Source organism: Capra hircus, chromosome 26, assembly GCF_001704415.2.
Source record: "Capra hircus breed San Clemente chromosome 26, ASM170441v1, whole genome shotgun sequence".
Lineage (NCBI taxonomy): Eukaryota > Metazoa > Chordata > Mammalia > Artiodactyla > Bovidae > Capra > Capra hircus.
In genome coordinates this window covers 43,617,908-43,636,635 of record NC_030833.1, presented here as the reverse complement: position 1 = coordinate 43,636,635, position 18,728 = coordinate 43,617,908, and the positions used below count along the sequence as shown (strand labels likewise).

The window sequence follows — 18,728 nt, the reverse complement described above, 5'->3', positions numbered from 1 at the left end:
GCCACCTTGACCCAAAATAAAACCTTAAAAACAGTGGTAACAGGTACCAACTATGAAGAAATGATTAACATTCAGAATTAAGCTTATGTGTTAAAAAGCCAAGCAATGTGCTCTAACCTCTTAAGACAGTTAAGAAGAAAAGGAAGGAAGTAGAAAATGTTCTAAGTATTCTTTCTGGGTAGTGGCATTATAAATGATGTAGAAAAAATCTTATGCTTTTTCTAAATATGTCATTTTTATGATCAGAGAAATATTTTTAAATGTAAAAGGCATGCTAAATTAATTCAATGAAATATTAGGGAAAAAACTCATAACCAAAAAATTATTCCTGCTGCTTTTATAATTAATTGCTGCTGCTCAAATCTTAAGTTTTTCTGACTGATAAACAGGAAGAACAAGTAGGAGATTCAGAGAATCTGTAAAATAAAGATTCCATCTCTCATTTAGCATTTTCTCTTTTTAAATCTAAGACACCAAGCATCTTATCTGCTTTTAAAACTCCCAAACATCTAAGTTCATTTCCATTTTTATTAGTCCTATAATTACAAAGAGAATTAATTCTTGATGTCTGTTTTTTCCAACTCAAGGTTGAGACTCAGAAGATATTTAGCATTTCATAAGCTTTATTTCTAATATCTTGATGGTCTTAAAACTTCATGGATTACTTTTGTGCTGCATATAGCTTATTTCACATTGGTGAGAGTTCTTTTTCCTATTTTTTTCACCTCGCTGTTTCCTGTTCTACGCAAGTTTCGTGGATAAGTTTAATTGGTTGTATATCAGTGGCAAATTCGATTTAAATGATTATATTTCTTCCTCAAAGTATTAAATGACAATGAAAGACAAGGGATATGAACAATTTCTTGGAGTGACTATAATTTTAGGCAAACCAGAAATTGATAAATTCAATCCATAGATAAAATGGCAAGGCTTTGCCCAGAGGATACGAAACTTGGTTAGCTGTTGAGGGATAGGAGGGGCAGGATTTTGACCATTCTTAGGAGAAGTGTGGCCATCACCAGCGTATTTATCCAGAAAGAATGTGGTAAATATACAAGAGATTAGTGTCTCCTAAGATAATCAGAGACAAAGGAATTACACATTAGAAGGCTTAAATTTCCAGACTGCACCTTAAAATGAAAACAATGGGTGTTGTTTGATGAAAAAAAGTTTTGAAAATAACTGACATTTTGAAGGCATGGCCAATAGCCATATATTCTTAATTTGTGCAAGGCCTTGATGTACTAGTGCCTCCCGGGAGAAGGAAATGGCAACTCTCTCCAGTATTCTTGCTTGGAGAACCCCATGGACAAAGAAACCTGGCAGATTAGAGTCCATGAAGTCACAAAGAGTCAGATAGGACTTAGCAGCTGAACAACAACTGGGTGCCTACTCAGGATTGTGCAAACCTCCCACAAACATAAACATTTCTCACAGAAGTGCAGCGAATTCTGCCCAGGAGTTAAGTGATAACAGTAGGACTTCAAACAACACATTAATTCTCCTTACTTCTTTATAGTCTGTCATGCCTCTAAGCAGCTGTATTGGCATGCCCAGCTTGTATAATCACTGTCCCCAACATTCCTACCTGTAGTTTGGTTTTGATGCTAGGGTTTTTCATATTGGTTCATTCAAAGTACACACCTGAACCAAACTGGTTGGGTCATGGCTGTAATGGAGGTGGCAGTATCTCAAGATCTGGGATCCTTGTAGGGACTCCAGGCTCTGGAGACATGGTCCTTTGCTTTTCTTATGCTTCTGGATGAGTGGATTTCAAGCTGTGCTCCGGGTTCCTCTACAAGTACTTCTCAGGTCTAAAAATAATGGCGGTCTCAACTACTTACTGAATCCTTTTATGCTTTTATAGTTTTAGCTGTGATAACAACTGTAACTTAACAGTATTTATTAAATGTATTACATGCTACACTAAGCCTTTCACAGGCATTCCCTTATTTAATCTTTGCCTTAGTCTTAAGGCAGGTCCTTACTATTTTAAAGGTAAAAAAGCTAAGACCCAGAAACATTAAATTATTTTCCCAAAGGCACACAGCTAGTAAGTGCTAAAGAATCTGAATCCAATGGATTAAGACCTAAAATGTGAGACCAGACACTATAAAACTCGCAGAGGAAAACATAGGCAGAACACTCGATGACATAAATCAAAGCAAGATCCTCTATGACCCACCTCCTAGAGTAACGGAAACAAAAACAAAAGTAAACAAGTGGGACACGATTAAATCTAAAAGCTTTTGCACAGCAAAGAAAACTATAAGGAAGGTGAAAAGACAATCCTCGGAATGGGAGAAAATAAAAGCAAATGAAACAACTGACAAAGGATTAGTTTCCAAAGTATACAAGCAGCTCATACAACTCAATACCAGGAAAACAAACAACCCAATCAAAACATGGGAAAGAGACCTAAACAGGCATTTCTCCAAAGAAGACATACAGATGGCTAACAAACACAGGAAAAGATGCTCAACATCGCTCATTATTGGAGAAATGCAAATCAATGAGATATCACCTCACACCAGTCAGAATGGCCCTCATCAAAAAGTCAACAAACAATAAATGCTGGAGAGGGTGTGGAAAAAAGGGAACATTCTTGCACTGTTGGTGGGAATGTAAATTGATATAGCCACTATGGAAGGTAATATGGAGATTCCTTAAAAAACTAGAAATAAAACCACCATATTGCCCAGCAATCCCACTCCTAGGCATATACTCCGAAGAAACCAGGGTTGAAAAAGACACATGTGTCCCATTATTCATTGCAGCACTACTTACAACACGGAAGCAGCCTAGATGTCCACTGACAGACGCATGGATAAAGAAGTTGTGGTACATAAACACAATGGAATATTACTCAGCCATAAAAAGGAACACATGTGAGTCAGTTCTGATGAGGTAGATGAACCTGAAACCTATTATAGAGTGAAGTGAGTCAGAAAGAGAAAGATAAATATCATATTCTAACGTACATATATGGAATCTAGAAAAACGGTACTGAAGAATTTATTTCCAGGGCAGTTCAGTTCAGTTCAGCCACACAGTCATGTCCGACTCTTTGCGGCACACCAGGCCTTCCTGTCCATCAAGTCGGGAGTTCACTCAGACTCATGTCCATCAAGTCGGTGATGCCATCCAGCCATCTCATCCTCTGTTGTCCCCTTTTCCTCCTGCCCTCAATCCCTCTCAGCAGCAGAGTCTTTTCCAATGAGTCAACTCTTTGCATGAGGTGGCCAAAGTATTGGAGTTTCAGCTTCAGCATCAGTCCTTCCAATGAATATTCAGGACTGATTTCCTTTAGGATGGACTGGCTGGATCTCCTTGCAGTCCAAGGGACTCTCAAGAGTCTTCTCCAACACCACAGTTCAAAAGCATCAATTCCTCAGCGCTCATCCTTCTTCACAGTCCAACTCTCACATCCATACATGACCACTGGAAAAACCATAGCCTTGACTAGATGGACCTTTGTTGGCAAAGTAATGTCTCTGCTTTTTAATATGCTATCTAGACAGCATGTAAAATAGATAACCAACAGGAATTTGCTGTATGGCTCAGCAAACTCAAACAGGGGCTTTGATTCAACCTAGAGGGGTGGGATGGGGAGGGAGATGGGAGGGAGGTTCAAAAGGGAGGGGATATATGTATACCTATGGCTGATTAATGTTGAGGTTTGACAGAAAATAACAAAGTTCTGTAAAGCAATTATCCTTCAATAAAAAAATTTTTTTTAAAAATCTGAATCCAGGCAGTATGATTACAGATCCTAACCTCTGAACTCTCCTCTAATTTTGGCACAAGTCTATGTCTATCTCCTCCACAAAGCCTGCCAATGCCCATTCATGGGAGTTCTCCACCGCTCAAAATTCGTCCATTTTCTTAACTTCTTGTTTGCCAGAACAGTTCATAATCTATCTCTCTCTATGCTAAGTAGATTATGAGTATCTTAATTGCTCTCCAGGTGTTTAGCAGTGAATCAAGAGATCTGGTTGGAGTCCAAGAAATCCTTGATGAATGAAGATGCTACAGATGAAGCTGGATCTTTATCTGTCGACTGCCAGAAACAAAGGTTGAGATGATGTAGTTCATTCAGTGTCTTAGTGGGGACTGCCAAGACAGAGGTATAGTTTAGCAATCCAGATGTGTGACCGCAAGTAAGCTTCTTAAGCCTTACTTGTGCAATGGTGTTATACCTGCAATGGTGCTACACCACACTGGGGGGCAGGACCACTGTGAAGGTTACAGATATTGCTGATAGCCAAGTGTAGGGACATAAAATAAAGAATTACCACTACTTAGAAACGCAAAATAAACTTGGATTCAACTGGAGCAGTGGTTTTCAACTGTGTTACCTGAGCTGAACTTAAAAATAGCTATCCAATGCTATACTTAACCCAGAGGGAGGAGTAAGAAGGGATGAATAGTAAGCGGATGCAGGGTCATGGATGGGGCTCCCAGAGGCTGCTCTGGAACTACAAAAACCTGTTCTCTTAGATTTCATACGCAAACTCACTCCATGAACTTCATTTTGCAAATAAAGAATTCAGTTATGAAGTTAGTTTTAACAACACTTTTGATCCCACTCAGAAAGCTATAGACAACAATGTTTTCAAGTCAAGAAAAAGTTGCTCTGTTAGACACAGGAGGACTTATGAGGGTATGAAGTGTGTATTATCAGTAAAACAGATTGCCCTTTGGAGAATACAAGCAGCAAAGAACGCCATGCAGAAGACAACGCTCAGCTTCCTAAGCCATAGAATTTCTTGACCTTTGCCTCCCTGCCTTTCTGAGAAGTGGATACTGCCTAACTTCTGCCACATTCACAGTGAAAACTCAGTTCTCAATATCCTGCAGAAATCAGCTCCCTTCCGTACCTACATCCCGCAGCACTCCAGGCCTCAGATCTGTACATGTCTCAATTCCAAGGAACTCCTCATTTCTCTCTCAAGGACTGTGACCCATGGATGTTTCTTTATCTTCTAATAATCAGACACTAAGAGATATGCAATCCATCTTGGACTTCCTGGGCTCTCTTCATGAATTAGAAATCAATGATCACCTACACCAACTCGAAAGGACCTTTTCCACGATTGGTCCAATGGACTGGATTTAACTATCAGTGAAAAACATTCCCCTTATTCAGACATCACCCACTCAAGTGGTTCTCTTCAATACCTCCATACACATTTGTTTTCTCATTTAATCCAAACCACAGTCATGAGCATGAAAAACAACAAAATCAAATAAAACTTTCTCTTTGTTCTGTTTTCCTACCAATGTGCTAGCCAGCAAAGCCAAAAAATCTAAGTTACTCTTGTTAACAACGTGGCCCAGCCGCCCATGATTTTTTAAATTTTTCCTTCCCTCTCAACCTGTTCTTTTAATGTACCTCTCACTATTCTTCAAAAGGATATGTTAATAATCTGCACAATGTTGATACTCTTCCGCTGAGGCTGTTTTACTGAAAAATAGAAAAGTAACTTTTCCTACGTATCTCCGCTAGACAGCAACAAAAGAAGGGAAAAACTTACGACAGCAAGAATAAAGCCACTTATTATGATGTTCAAATTTTTCTTTTAAATACTTCCACATAAACAATTTGATGCATGGAGAGTGTGCTACGTTTAGGTTGATACAAATTAAGCACTCCGAAGGTCCAGATCAGGGGTCCTCAACTTTAGATCCATAAGAATCACCCAGAGGGCTTGTTTTACACAGATTAGTGTGCCCTACTCAAAAAACTCTGAATCAATAGATGGAGAATGCCACAGATTTTGCAAGTACCTAAATGATGTTGATGGTTGCCATTTGATAAACCACTTTGATAAACATTGTACTAAACATCTGAAGTTCCCTAATCAAGAGTCCACATTTTATGCATAGAGTAGTAGGCAAATTGCAGGCCTGATTCAGAAGTCTACACACCGGGAAGGAGGAAAGGAGGGGTGCCTATAGCAAAAGTTCTCCAAAGAGTGCTACCTAAATTTGTCAGAGGCTTTGTAAATGAACTAGCATTAATGGACTCTACAATCTTGTCACCATTTTCTCACCTGAAAAATCAGAAACAGCCTGGCTCACCTATTACACTAGGGTATTTTGAGGAGGACATTAAAGAATGACTGAATGACAGGCTGGGAATCATAAAGCACAGACATCATGATTACTTAGAAATTTATCCAGGCAGCAAAGGACATCCTATAGACACAGTAAGTATCTCAGATTCACCAATGAATTGCTGAGATTACGTTTCTTCTAGGCAGAGGAAATTAAAGGGAAAAACGAAGGCAAGCACCTTTGACATGACTCAATATTTTTCCTTGTAATATGTTTGTAATGTGCAAAAATATTTTTTAAAATTTATTTAATTCATGCTCAATTTTTTTAATTGCTCTGTATTCATAATTCCTACTTTAAAGAAATTCATTGACTATTAGGTTTATAGAAAAAATATATAACTACTTAGTGATGTCTCAAATACTGAATAAAATTTCATTCCATGAAACACTCATTAAGTATTTCAATGAACTGCATAAATTAAATCCTTTGCTTGGTTTTGACTGTTCATTATGTGTCTCTAAGATTTTAAGCTCATGATCCTTTCTTTAGTATGTCACACAATTCATTATTTTGATAACAGAGGTACTTAATGTGAGTCCATGTGTTACAATTTGAAAATTAAAAAATAAAACAACTGTGACTTGTGAATTGTAATTACTTTGTAACTTTCCATGAAAAGAGAGTCCTGAGGCCAACAGGAATAATCCTATGGATGTATTTTTGCTTTAAAGAAACGGGAACTACAGACCAAATTTTAAGGTCTGTGGCAGCTACATCACATCAAAGTTCTGTCAAACTCCTGGCCCTCCCTCTGAAACTAGCTCTGGGTCTCCAGTTGCTTCAGTAATAAAATGGGGTTAACACATACCATCACCCATCCCCGAATCTCTGAGTCTAGTATGATGTTAATTGCACTTGTTATCCATCTTTACTACTGAGCATTCATTGGGAATCCATCTCAATGCAGGAAAGATTTAAAGAACAATTACATAATATGTAATATTGATCTTAGTATTTTTCTTTTTATTCTTTCAATCAGTTGAGTAAATACTAAAATCACCTCTGATCAAATTATGGAATGAATGAATGAATGAGGGTTTAATATGTCTAAAACACACAAACTTTGTACTGTGTGGAAGCTCTTTTATGATGCAGGTCTTTGTGGGAAAATTACCAAGTCTGCAGGATTATAGAATTAGTTAAAAAAAAATCAGCCTTCCTTGCCCATTGTATAGAATTTACTATTAAACTACCCATGATTCTTAAAAAATAATAATACCCCAGTTACAGCCTGACTATTCACTCCATATAGGAAACAAAGTATTCAATGATTGACTAATGAAAGGATGGAACAAAAGAGAAATTTATCCACCTTTAGAAGGAATTAGGGGCTTCCCAGGTGTTATTAGTGGTAAAGACCCCGTCTGCCAAGGCAGAAGACATAAGAGACCCGGGTTCGATCCCTGGGTCAGGAAGATCCCCCAGAGGAGGGTGTGGCAACCCACTCCAGTATTCTTGCCTGGAGAATCCCATGGACAGAGGAGCCTGGCAGGTTATTGTCCACGGGGTCTCAAAGAATCAGACATGACTGAAGCAATTTAGCATGCTCCCATGCAAGAAGGAATTAAGTACTAGTGCCTTCCTTAGACTGTGAGAGGGTTTTGTTTTTATCCCAAGAAGCACTGCTAACATATGCCTACTTGACAGGCTGAGTCAATACTAGATTTAGATTTTTTTCTGGAAATAGTTAAGTATAAATCATAAATCAATTCTAATCATAAAAGTTTCCACCAAAAGAAACTAGAAAAAGAGCTTCAGCCTCTAAAAGAAAAAGATATTAGTTTAATAACTGTTAATGAATGCACAGAATAGCTTTTGCAGGCCTATTTGTTTATGCTCATCTGTTATATTATCATTGGTACCTTGTGAGTTGCTTTCCTTATTAAAGAAATTTATTTCTTAGGGATTATTGGATTTATGTTACTAATTTTCACAGTATTCTTTAATAGACCAATGTGATGGAAAATTATACTACGAAGAAGATTATCGAATTAAGTCACTAAACAAGTATACCTGCTTCTTCAACATGATGCCATAATCATCTGCTTGTTTCATTGTCCAGGATGGTGACAATAACGACAACTCCTGGGAAGTTACTGAGCTATTCTTTCTGCAATCAGGGTCATATTTCTAGTCTTTATCATCTAAGTTGATGTTGTGTCCTCCTTCAGGGTTCTTGGTGTAAAGCATTCATCCGGCTGGGAGAAAGCAAAGCATGCATCTTTTTAATCTGCCTCTTGAAGATAAAACAGAGACTGTCTCATTAACGCAGTTATCTCCTCTGCCTTTGCACTGGCCCACAGGGAGCATGACAGTATGTGGTTGCTCCCGGTCATTAAAACCCCAGGTAATAACTGCACACATGTCAACTGCTTGTACTGGCAGACAATGTTGGTTCATTTTTATAACATGAAAATCGTTATCATAAAAATGGCGCTTTATGGAACACTATAATGGCATTTCCTAAAAGCTATGTAATTGCTTACTTCTTGATATAGTCATCTTAGGAAACTGTCAAGGTTTACAGCCACTCTAAGAGCTTCATCTAAGGTTCCTTTATATCAGTAATAAAACTGGCATTCATTCCTTGCATTTCTTTACCAATAAAAAGCACCATATGTTGACCTGAGAGGTGTAGGCATTACATTTATAGTGCATAGAGTTATTTGAGCAAGAAATTAGAGTCAAATTCTTTTAATTTTTTCCCAATTCATCTTTTTAGGGTTTTAACAGTTGGCAGATTTTCTTAAGTCAGGTTGAATAATGCAGTGTTTGAAACAGACCTGCAAGGGAAAACACAAGCCATTTTACTGCACACACTCAACTCTATTTTAAAAACAAAAATAAACAGAAAATCTAAACCTTTCAACTTGTTCTTAAAAACATCTTTGACACAGTGAAATATCTTAATTGCTCAGCTTCCCCCCTTTACAAATATCTCAGGAAGGTTAAAGTATGGAAAGTTGAAAGTATTTACATTAAATCAGATGTTATTCATTATTCAAGTCCCAATTTGTCAAATTTCCTGTAAGGATATTTAAGGTTCTTTTGTGTTAGTACTGTAGTACTGAGGAATTTTAAAATACTTGTATAAATAATCTAAGGAGAAAGAATTATTCAGATATTTTGCCCAAGTCCATTCACAAAAGAGCTTTTACACCCACCAAAGCCATTTTGCAGGTAACTTGTATATGGTAATCACCCTAATCTGGTACCAGGATGTTTTCCTACAAAGAGAGAACTTTTAGTCGTGGATTTTTATTGGAGTCTCTTTGAATGAATTATGTGAATTATATATTGGCTAAGGTTTGGGGCACTTTCAGTGGAACACTCAAAGTAAGAGGAACAAGCTTCAATTCAGCACCTTCAGGCAAAAATACAAATTCATGTACAACTGAAGTCTGGGCAAAGAGCATGTGGTTCAAACCTCAAAAAATTCTTGTGTAGTTGTGAGAACTGGCTGTGAGAAACCCAGGTGAAAATAAGGCACGTTTTATGCTAGTGTACAAACGGGCTATGCACTACTCCATCTCTCTCACTGCTCAATAAGCGCCTCATCCATCCTATGTTTCCAGTAACATCTCCATTTTTGTGATTTTAGAGAACCTGGGGCATAGACATAGGGTAAGAGGCCCAGGGTGAGTGTAAATTGCTATTGCCTTAGCTGTGAGGGTGGTGAAGGTGAAATCACAGCCAGGAATGACACTTAGAAAAACATGATAATGATATGCTTCTAGGCATGGGAATTGAGTAAGCCATGGGTATTGAATGAATATATTAGAAATTCCTATCCTTCATGGCATTTGAAAATGGATGGTAAAATGCTCCTTTGTTTATACCATCTTAAAATATTTAGACAAAAATGTGAAATTCAAACAACATTGTTTGGTGTTATAGAAATCAAATATAACAACTGATATTTTTTTCCCTACCCATGGTATCTGGAATGCTTGTAATTGGATATATGCAATTAAAGTGACTATTTTCATATCACAATTAAAAAAAAAAAAACCTTGAACTTATTTAAGGCATGAATGGACTTCCCAGGTGGCACTAATGGTAAAGAACTCACCTGCCAATACAGGCGACATAGAGGTGAGGGTTCGATCCACGAGTAGGGAAGATTCCCCGGAGGAAGAACTGGCAACCCACTCCAGTATTCTTGCCTGGAGAACACTTTGGACAGAGAAGCCTGGCAGGCTACAGTCCATAGTGTCACAAAGAGACACACCAAGTGACTTAACATGCACACAAGTCATGAATAATCCAAGGCATCTGTTAGATGCTATCAATACTATTTTTACATATTTGTATATTCTCATTCCTCAGAGGAAGAATCAATGTTTTATAAGATAAAAGTAGATTACTAGTATAGATTTTCTGTAACATAATATGGATTTCCCACCCCATCCCCCATATCACTATGGTTTTGGCTCTAAAAAATATTTTTCTTGGTGCTATCAGATCTTCCTCCTGGTATGACCATAATAACAAATGGTATACTTTTATTTAGTCTCAGAAGAATCCCAGAAGATTTTTCCCAGGTGAAAAACAAATAGCTTGCTTCAAACTACCATAGTTCTTTTAGCTGGATTACTATGAACAATCTTATAATCATAATTTAGAGCATATGTCAATTGGTAGCTTTAATAAAATACCTATTTTGGATTAAAGACATGAAAGTAAGACTTGAAACCATAAAACTCCTACAAGGAAACATAAGTGGTAAATGCCTTGAAATCAGTCTGGGAGATGATTCTTTGGATTTAACACCAAAGGCAAAAGCAACAGAAGCAAAACCCAGTAAGTGTCGCTATATCAAACTAAAAACTGTCTGCAGAGTAAAGAAAGCCAACAAAATGAAAAGACAACCTTCAGGATGGGGAAAGAAATTACTTTCAAATCATGCATCTGATGAGTTAATGTTATGATCAACCTAGGCAACATATTAAAAAGCAGAGACATTACTTTGCCAGCAAAGGTCCGTCCAGTCAAGGCTATGGCTTTTCCAGTAGTCATGTATGGATGTGACAGTTGGACTGTGAAGAAGGCTGAGCACCAAAGAATTGATGCTTTTGAACTGTGGTGTTGGAGACGACTCTTGAGAGTCCCTTGGACTGCAAGGAGATCCAACCAGTCCATCCTGAAGTATCAATCCTGAATACTCATTGGAAGGACTGATGCTGAAGCTGAAACTCCAATACTTTGGCCACCTGATGCAAAGAACTGAATCATTTGAAAAGACCTGATACTGGAAAAGATTGAGGGTAGGAGGAAAAGGAGGTGAGAGAGGATGAGATGGTTGGATGGCATCACCGACGCTATGAACATGAGTTTGAGTAAACTCTGGGAGTTGGTGATGGACAGGGAAACCAGGCATGCTGCAGTCCATGGGGTTGCAAAGAGTCGGAAACAGCTGAGTGACTGGACTGAACTGAATATCCAAAATATATAAAGAACTCATACAATACAATATCAACAAATAAAACAAACAATTTGATTAGAAGGTGGCCAGCGCATTTGAATAGACATTTCCCAAAGACATGCTGATAGCCAGAAGGCACATGATCAGATGTGCAACATCACTTAATCATTAGGAAAATGAAAATCAAAATCACAGTGAGGTATCACCTCTCACCTGTTAGAATGACTGTTTTCAAACAGACAAGAAATAAACAAGTGCTGGCAAGGGTGTGGAGAAAAGGAAAACCTCATCCATTTTTGGTGGGAACATAAAGCGGTGTAGCCATTATGGGGAACAGAATGGAAGTTCTCAAAAAACGAAGACTCTTAATACTCTCTGGTCCAGCAATTCCACTTCTGGATATTTATTCAAGAAATAAACAACACTAATACCCAAAGAGATATGAACCCACATGTTAACATCCACATTACTAACATTTACAACAGCCAAGACAGAAATAACCTGTGTATCCATTGATGAATAGGTAAAGAAAATGAGGTGTACATATAAACACTACTACTGTCATAAAGAAGGAGGAAATGCTGCCATGGGCTACAACATGGATGAACACTGAGGGCAGTATGCTAAGCGAAACAAGTCAGACAGAGAAAGACAAGCACCACTATGATCCCACTTATATGTGGAATCTTAAAAAAAAAAAAAAAAGATTTCAAATACAGAGAACAGATTGGTGGCTGCCAGAGGTTGAGGATCGGGCAGTGAAGGGGGGGTAGAATGAGTCAAAGAGGTCAAATGGTACAAACTTCCAATTTTAAAATAAGTCCTGAGGATATAATGTACACATAGTAACTAGAGTTAATACTATGTTGCATATTTAAAAGCTAGTACCAAAGCAGAACTCAAAAGTTCTAATCACAAGAAAAGAAATTTTGTAATGATATATGGTGATGGATATTAACTGGATGGGTATTGTGGAGATTGTTTTGCAGTATATTCACATATTGAATCATGTATATCTGAAACTAATATAACGTTATACATTCATTATATTTCAATATAAAAAAATCATATCCTACTTAAAAAAAAAAGCCAACCCACAGGTGCTTGGGTCACATTCATTAGCAGAGGAAGTCACTGGAATTTATTCAAGGCCTGATACAATATCAAAAAGTTATTCTCGTGAAAAAGAAGACTCCCGTACATTGAGGAGCTCTTGAATGCCACCTAAAGTTTGTGATGACTGTGCAATTAAAAATGCACTAAAATCCTAGGCAGCTCTCAGGCTGATCTAGGGAGAAAGATAAAGAGAGATCATCAACATTTTCAATCATGAAAGTGATAATAGGGGAAAAGAGGTAAGTGAGGGAAAAGCCAGGTAAGTGAGAAGGAAAAACGTGAGGCTAGACAAGTGATTAAATAGGAAGGGGAACTTCCTCAGACTTAGAAGTCTACTGCACCCAAGTAGATGAATCAATTTTGAAAGTTACTCCAAATGGTCACCACTGGCAAAACAATGGTTACAAAAAATATAGATAAGAGATAACATAAGTTTGAATTCTGATAAACAAGTGGATCTGAAAAACCAAATAAGGACACTAAAAAAATATTACATGTAAAGAGTGAGATAGCACTGATTGTGGTCATTTGATAAAACTAATACAATGGAATCTAATTAGAGTTATAAAGTGATCTGCTTGAGAGTATAACTTAAATTTAAAATAGTGTTTAAGCCTCCAGTTGGTAAGGACAATCTCCCTTGACAGTATAGAAGATGGCACAAAAGGTCCTAAATGACAAATGACCTTTATTCACACTTTATAATTCTCATACGACATTCAGAGGTTAATAGATAACATCCCTTAGGCATGCACAAAATCTCTGCACCAATAAATGCAGAGATGTATTTGCACATGATTAACCATAGACTCTTCTCAATACATCCTCCACACCTTAAGGGGGCATGATGAACACACACACAAACACACTCACACACATGAGACATATGAGTCTGAATTAAAGAACATGATCCATTGCTCATTCCCTTTAATGATAAATAAAATTCTTACCCCAAAATAGTGAGGATTATAATTTGCATTCAACACCTAGTGCCTTGTTGCTGAACAGATGCATAATGTCTACTTAAATTTATCAAACATAAGAACAACAGAGGCAAAAAATGGGCCAAAGAACTAAATAGACATTTCTCCAAAGAAGACATATGGATGGCTAACAAACACATGAAAAGATGCTCAACATCACTCATTATTAGAGAAATGCAAATCAAAACCACCATGAGGTACCACTTCACACCAGTCAGAATGGCTGCAATCCAAAAATCTGCAAGCAATAAATGCTGGAGAGGGTGTGGAGAAAAGGGAACCCTCCTACACTGTTGGTGGGAATGCAAACAAGTACAGCCACTATGGAGAACAGTGTGGAGATTCCTTAAAAATTGCAAATAGAACTACCTTATGACCCAGCAATCCCACTGCTGGGCATACACACTGAGGAAACCAGAATTGAAAGAGACACATGTACCCCAATGTTCATCGCAGCACTGTTTATAATAGCCAGGACATGGAAACAACCTAGATGTCCATCAGCAGATGAATGGATAAGAAAGCTGTGGTACATATACACAATGGAGTATTACTCAGCCGTTAAAAAGAATTCATTTGAATCAGTTCTGATGAGATGGATGAAACTGGAGCCGATTATACAGAGTGAAGTAAGCCAGAAAGAAAAACACCAATACAGTATACTAACACATATATATGGAATTTAGGAAGATGGCAATGACGACCCTGTATGCAAGACAGGAAAAAAGACACAGATGTGTATAACGGACTTTTGGACTCAGAGGGAGAGGGAGAGGGTGGGATGATTTGGGAGAATTGGAATTCTAACATGTATACTGTCATGTAAGAATTGAATCGCCAGTCCATGTCTGACGTAGGGTGCAGCATGCTTGGGGCTGGTGCATGGGGATGACCCAGAGAGATGTTGTGGGGAGGGAGGTGGGAGGGGGGTTCATGTTTGGGAACGCATGTAAGAATTAAAGATTTTAAAATAAAAAAAAAAAAAAAAAAAAGAACAACAGAGGCGAGTACAAATGAACAGCATTTTATAAGAACTTAATAAGAAAATCGACTTTCATGAAGCCAAGCAATCACCTTAACAAAAAAATTTCTTGGGCTATATAATTCATTTAAATATTCTATTCAGTTTAAAGTATTTCTTTAATAATAATTTAATATTTCACAAGATTAAGCACCATCTTACTATCAGTTGTTTGCCTTTGGAAGGCTTTAGTTAGATTAAATGAGCAGCATATAAAAAATATTTTTTATCAGTTAGGTATTTTAAAACCTGAAAAAAGTATTCACAATTCAGAGAAAGCTTATTTTAATCCAAAGGTGTTATCATGGCCCATTTTTGCCCTAAAGGCAATATATTTCTCATCAAAATGAAGCATGATAGCAAAATCTGTTCACCTAATGGAGTTACCACTGCTCTTTTCTCTAGTTGAGACACTTTCCCAGTGAGTTTAAGTTCTGGCAAAATCTGTTATGGTTCATTGGGCTTCATTATTCTTTGAGTCATATAATTAAATGATCACATGAAATAAAAACATGGCAGTGCCTATCAATCAAAAGAGTTCCGTGTTCTCAGACATCAAGAATCAAAATGTCAAGAAAGACTGATTTTATAAGGGCCCCAGTTGCCACTGATGTGGCAGCGATTTCAGTGACTAAAAAGGTGATTCACTAACAAGACCTGTAAGAATTTGCGACTAGCTGGCCACGCATTCTTCAGTTCTTTACAACCCAAGTTTTAATGTCATATTGTCAGTTATGTGCCATACTTCTGAGAGGAAAAGAGCAGTATACAAAACCATCAGTGACGCTCAGATAAAATTAACAATAACAATTTAATTGTCATCTTGCCAACGGGATTGTTTTAATGACACAACCTAGTCAAAGTAATGTGATTGCAATCATTCACAGGATACTATGTCAGAAGAACTTTTCAAACATTAAATACACATTTCTGCCTGAAAATGCTCTGGACCTTCCATTGTCGGCTTTGGCTTCCAGCTCTGTCTGTTACACATTCATTACATCCTGTACTCAGGAAGAAGGAATATTTAAAACAAACTTCTTTTCCTTCTAACTATTGCAGCTGCTTCTGCCAAGCAATAAAAGTTGCTAGAGAAATCATATATACACATACATGTAAAATTAGGGAAACAAGCTGCTTTATTGCCTTGACTTAAAATAAGCTCAATCAGTAGAAAAGAAAAATGTTATAATATACAGCTTGATGAGCAGCTGAAGACAAGAATATACTCAGACGCAATTCTAGAATTCAGGATATCTTACTCAGGGTTTGAATGAGACGAAAGACATTTCTCCTCTTAATTTTTCTAAACCACTGAATGAATAAGTGAAGTTTATGTGGGGAAAGCAACCCAAAATAGACAGATACATAAAATGTACTTAAATATGATTCTGAGACTTTAAGGCAGAAAATGCAACATCTTGCTCCGGTTTAATTATAATTCATAGAGTGCTATTTTATAAACGCTAATTTATGAGTTCAAGGTTCTTTGAAGAAGTCAGCAACAAAATTTAACTCAATGTTAACAATTACTCTTTAGGATAAAAATCAAATGTATCGCTAAGCAATAATTAGAAGCTAGATTAATAAAATTATAAAGATTAAAATCAAGAGGCATATTAACTAACACTTCACAGATCAAAGGAAAGAAGACACTGAAAGGCTTTTTATTTTTTTAAATAGCCTTACTTTTGACGGTCGCCGTCCGGGTACAGTTGTAAAGGATAGCCAACTCCCCAAACACTTTTCCAGGACCCATGGTGCACAGCTTCACGCCTTCTTTAGTAACTTCAACCTTACCATCTAAAAAGAAGAAGGAAAACATATCATTTTGATTCTCCCTCGTGTTTTATCATTTGTTGCGTTTCTAAGATGGGAGAGAGGAGGGCCAGGCTCATTTTCAAAATTACAAAGCAGTTACCAACTGAAACAAAATCACCCTCAAGACGCAATGCAAGAAATGTAAATCTTGTCCTAAATCATCTTTTCTTAAATTCATCATTGATAAGATTGGAAAGGAGACTAAAAGAAAACACCAAAAAAAAAGGGATAGAAATAAAAAAGTCAAAATGTGAAATTATTCCAAATGTGATAGTGGAAAACTCTAGTAATCCAATTTTAAAGTCATTTTGAATTTGCAAGGAAAAATTGAGTGAGTGTGTTTTCTACAGCACACTTCATATTGCGAATTTTCATCTGAGTAAGGCAGCTATTATGCAAAGGGAAATTACTTTGACCCTTGGGCTTTATTCAGTTGCAGCTCACAGTATCTTTTATTTTTAAACATCTTGTCCAACTTGGCCAAGACTGTTCTATCTGCTTCTCAGCCCTGCAACATGGACTGTAAGGAAACCAAAGTACTGATTATCAAGGTTGAGGGGAAAGAAAGAGACACTGGGACAGTTGGTTCCACAAAAGATTTGGAAAATGAAGCGCTAAAGGAGGAAAAGCTAAGGAAACAGCGTACACTGGCTATATATTGGTGCCTGAAAGTAAAGAAATGCCATTCATGAAGGAAATTTTAAATATATATATATATAGATATTTTAATTCAAAGCTATGTACACTAAACCTTTCATCACCTAATATATTGGGGGAAGAAATAACAAGGCCACACAGTCTATTCTATACTTTATCTTACCCTTTTATTACTCTTCCCAGTTACTTAGCCACAGGCTGCAGAAGGGAAGCCTAATGCTTGGCAGTGGCTAGTGACTGAAAAGAATTAACACTACCAAGCTTGTCTGAATGTCAGGCCTTCATACATTGTCTCCATAAATTACCCCCTTTAATCTATATGCTTCCTGTAATATTTAACTTTTTAGAGCTTTAGCTTTACATTTACTCCTTCCGTTTTAAAAACTGACCCAGTTTTACCTACGAATAATATATTTATGAAGTCATCAGTTCCGTTCAGTTCAATCGCTCAGTTGCGTCCGACTCTTTGCGACCCCATGAATCGCAGCTCACCAGGCCTCCCTGTCCATCACCAGCCCCCGGAGTTCACTCAGACTCACGTCCATCGAGTCAGTGATGCCATCCAGCAAACTCATCCTCTGTTGACCCTTCTCCTCCTGCCCCCAATCCCTCCCAGCATCAGAACTGTTCAAATACGTGAGATAAAATCTTATATATTTAAAAACTTTAAAAAGCTGAATTCACACCTGATACAATGTGCCACGCACACCAGCCATGAAGCAAACCTAGAAGTGATTATACATTTACATAGTGTAGGAAGTGGCAATCCACTCCAATATTCTTGCCTGAAAATTCCGTGGAGAGAGGAGTTTGGCAGGCTACAGTCCACAAGGTCACAGAGAGTCAGGCATGACTGAGCAGGCACGTGTAACAATACGTTTACAAAGGAATTCCAAGTTTAGACTATACAGACTCAGTGGGTCACTTAAAAAAAATGAAAAATAAGATGGTCAAATTTTACTGCATACACTCAGTGGTTCCAATGTCCACCTAATCAACTTCCCTTAAAGTCTTTAGCTTCTTCTTCATTTACATTCCTTTCTTTTTCCCTCTGTGTCTAAAAACAAGATTTCTTTTAAATGGAGTCCAGGTGCATGGAAAGCAGGTGGGCCTGTATGTGGCTGTTTTGGTTGTGAGGGGACAGATGTGGGGAAACAAAGAAGGAAAAAGTCAAATAGGCAGAATACTTAGCACGCTTATGCAGAGGCTTACAGCCCTCAATAAATGGCCCAGTATGGAGGTTTTTCTATGCTTATAATTTGATATTAACTTTAAGAATACATTTCAATGAAACTACCTCAGATCATCACTGTGAGTCACTTCACAATGATAATTAATGATAGTTAGCAGAAACTAATGCAACACTGTAAAGCAATTATACTCTAATAAAAATAAATAAATAAAAACAAAAAGCTCCTAATAGTGTTCTAGACTTTTTCCATTATTTTCCCTGGCTAAACTCAACAATGACTAGAGGCTATGAGGACTGTTACTTGAGGTACTAAAAATAATCCAAAATGTAGTTAATTTATATCTTCTCTACTTGTTCTTTTTATTCATTTTTTTAAATGTGATACTATAT

At 37.3% G+C, this 18,728-nt stretch overlaps 1 protein-coding gene across 4 annotated transcripts in view; it reads right to left on the bottom strand.

The window, feature by feature from the left end:
- The window catches only part of PRKG1 (protein kinase, cGMP-dependent, type I), a 1,377,467-nt gene that overhangs the window by 869,894 nt on the left and 488,845 nt on the right, over positions 1 to 18,728 (bottom strand). For all 4 annotated transcript variants that reach the window (XM_018041139.1, XM_018041140.1, XM_018041138.1 and 1 more), the window contains exon 3: positions 16,358 to 16,471. In XM_018041139.1, coding sequence (XP_017896628.1) covers positions 16,358 to 16,471 — 114 coding nt within the window. The remainder of the gene's footprint in view (positions 1 to 16,357; positions 16,472 to 18,728) is intronic.